Here is a 970-nt window from a genome sequence, read left to right as displayed (position 1 = left end):
CCCCCCTTCTGCTGATCCCGGAGTTGAGTTTTCATTGTACAATGAAATTAAGAAATATGACGGTAAGCTGCAGCGGATTACCAGTCACCTCTGGCCTTGCGCCCGGGAAATAATTAGAACGCAGGGACTGAAGGCGTTTTTCTGCTGCGTTGGGATATTTATGGAGCGGGAGGCGCTGAATCCATGAAAAGTCTTCCAGCTTTTTATGTGTCAATTAGCTGCGATAATCTCCGTCCGAGTGGCGCGTCTTCTTCACAAAGTGTCTGACCCGGAATAATGAACGTGCGTTCTGCCTCTCCGGCTTTATTGTGTTGGCTGAATTTATGAGGAAGGTGTTCAATAGAGAGCCGGATTTACGCCGCTGCTGACTCCATCGGTCTCCGAGGTGATGAAGCAGGACAAGGCGGAGAACGCCATCGCGCCCAATCGTTAACATCTTTTCCTGACCTTTTCCGCTGACCTTTCGGCGCGGCGAGCGGAGGGAGCGCCAAAGTGCTTATGGGGGCGCTGGGAGCCGACCTCCGCCGAGAGGGCGCGCGGTCCTACGATTTAATATACTGGCTTCCATTGACTCAGCAGATGGTTCTCTCTATTGATACACATCGGTCATCATTGTATGTTTAGACGTTATGTCACCGTGACCCTGAGTTTGTCACCCTTGCCACGTATGTATCCGTGTTACATATCACGTGAAAGTTCTCAATAAAAACGATTGGACAATATCAAACCTCCCAACTTTGTATGATGAGGAAACCCCTCCCCCGATGTAGGAAATGATCAGATAAACGAGTTCATTTATAATAGTTTTATATGGAATACAATCATTTATAGAAGACTTTATCAAACACCTCGAAATGTTTGCTCAGCATCACACCTCTCCATGGTGCAGGCGGGCTTCTGATGTGAAGGGGGGGCTCCTGATGTGAACGGGGGGCTCCTGATGTGAAGGGGGGGTTCTGATGTGAAGGGG

General features: G+C 49.3%; 1 protein-coding gene across 1 annotated transcript in view; it reads right to left on the bottom strand.

Moving 5' to 3' along the window:
* Positions 1-417, bottom strand: part of LOC108799590 (AT-rich interactive domain-containing protein 3A-like) — a 10,967-nt gene extending 10,550 nt beyond the window's left edge. Inside the window, exons 1-2 of the mRNA XM_018571472.1 lie at positions 358-417; positions 82-175 (exon numbers count right to left, since the gene is read on the bottom strand). Of these exons, the coding sequence (XP_018426974.1) occupies positions 82-175; positions 358-417 (154 nt within the window). The remainder of the gene's footprint in view (positions 1-81; positions 176-357) is intronic.
* Positions 418-970: the final 553 nt, after the last annotated feature.

Source organism: Nanorana parkeri, unplaced genomic scaffold (assembly GCF_000935625.1).
Source record: "Nanorana parkeri isolate BGI_ZX_2015 unplaced genomic scaffold, ASM93562v1 scaffold1765, whole genome shotgun sequence".
Classification (NCBI taxonomy): domain Eukaryota; kingdom Metazoa; phylum Chordata; class Amphibia; order Anura; family Dicroglossidae; genus Nanorana; species Nanorana parkeri.
The sequence above is the reverse complement of the archived record's forward strand: the minus strand, read 5'-3'. Positions and strand labels throughout refer to the sequence as shown.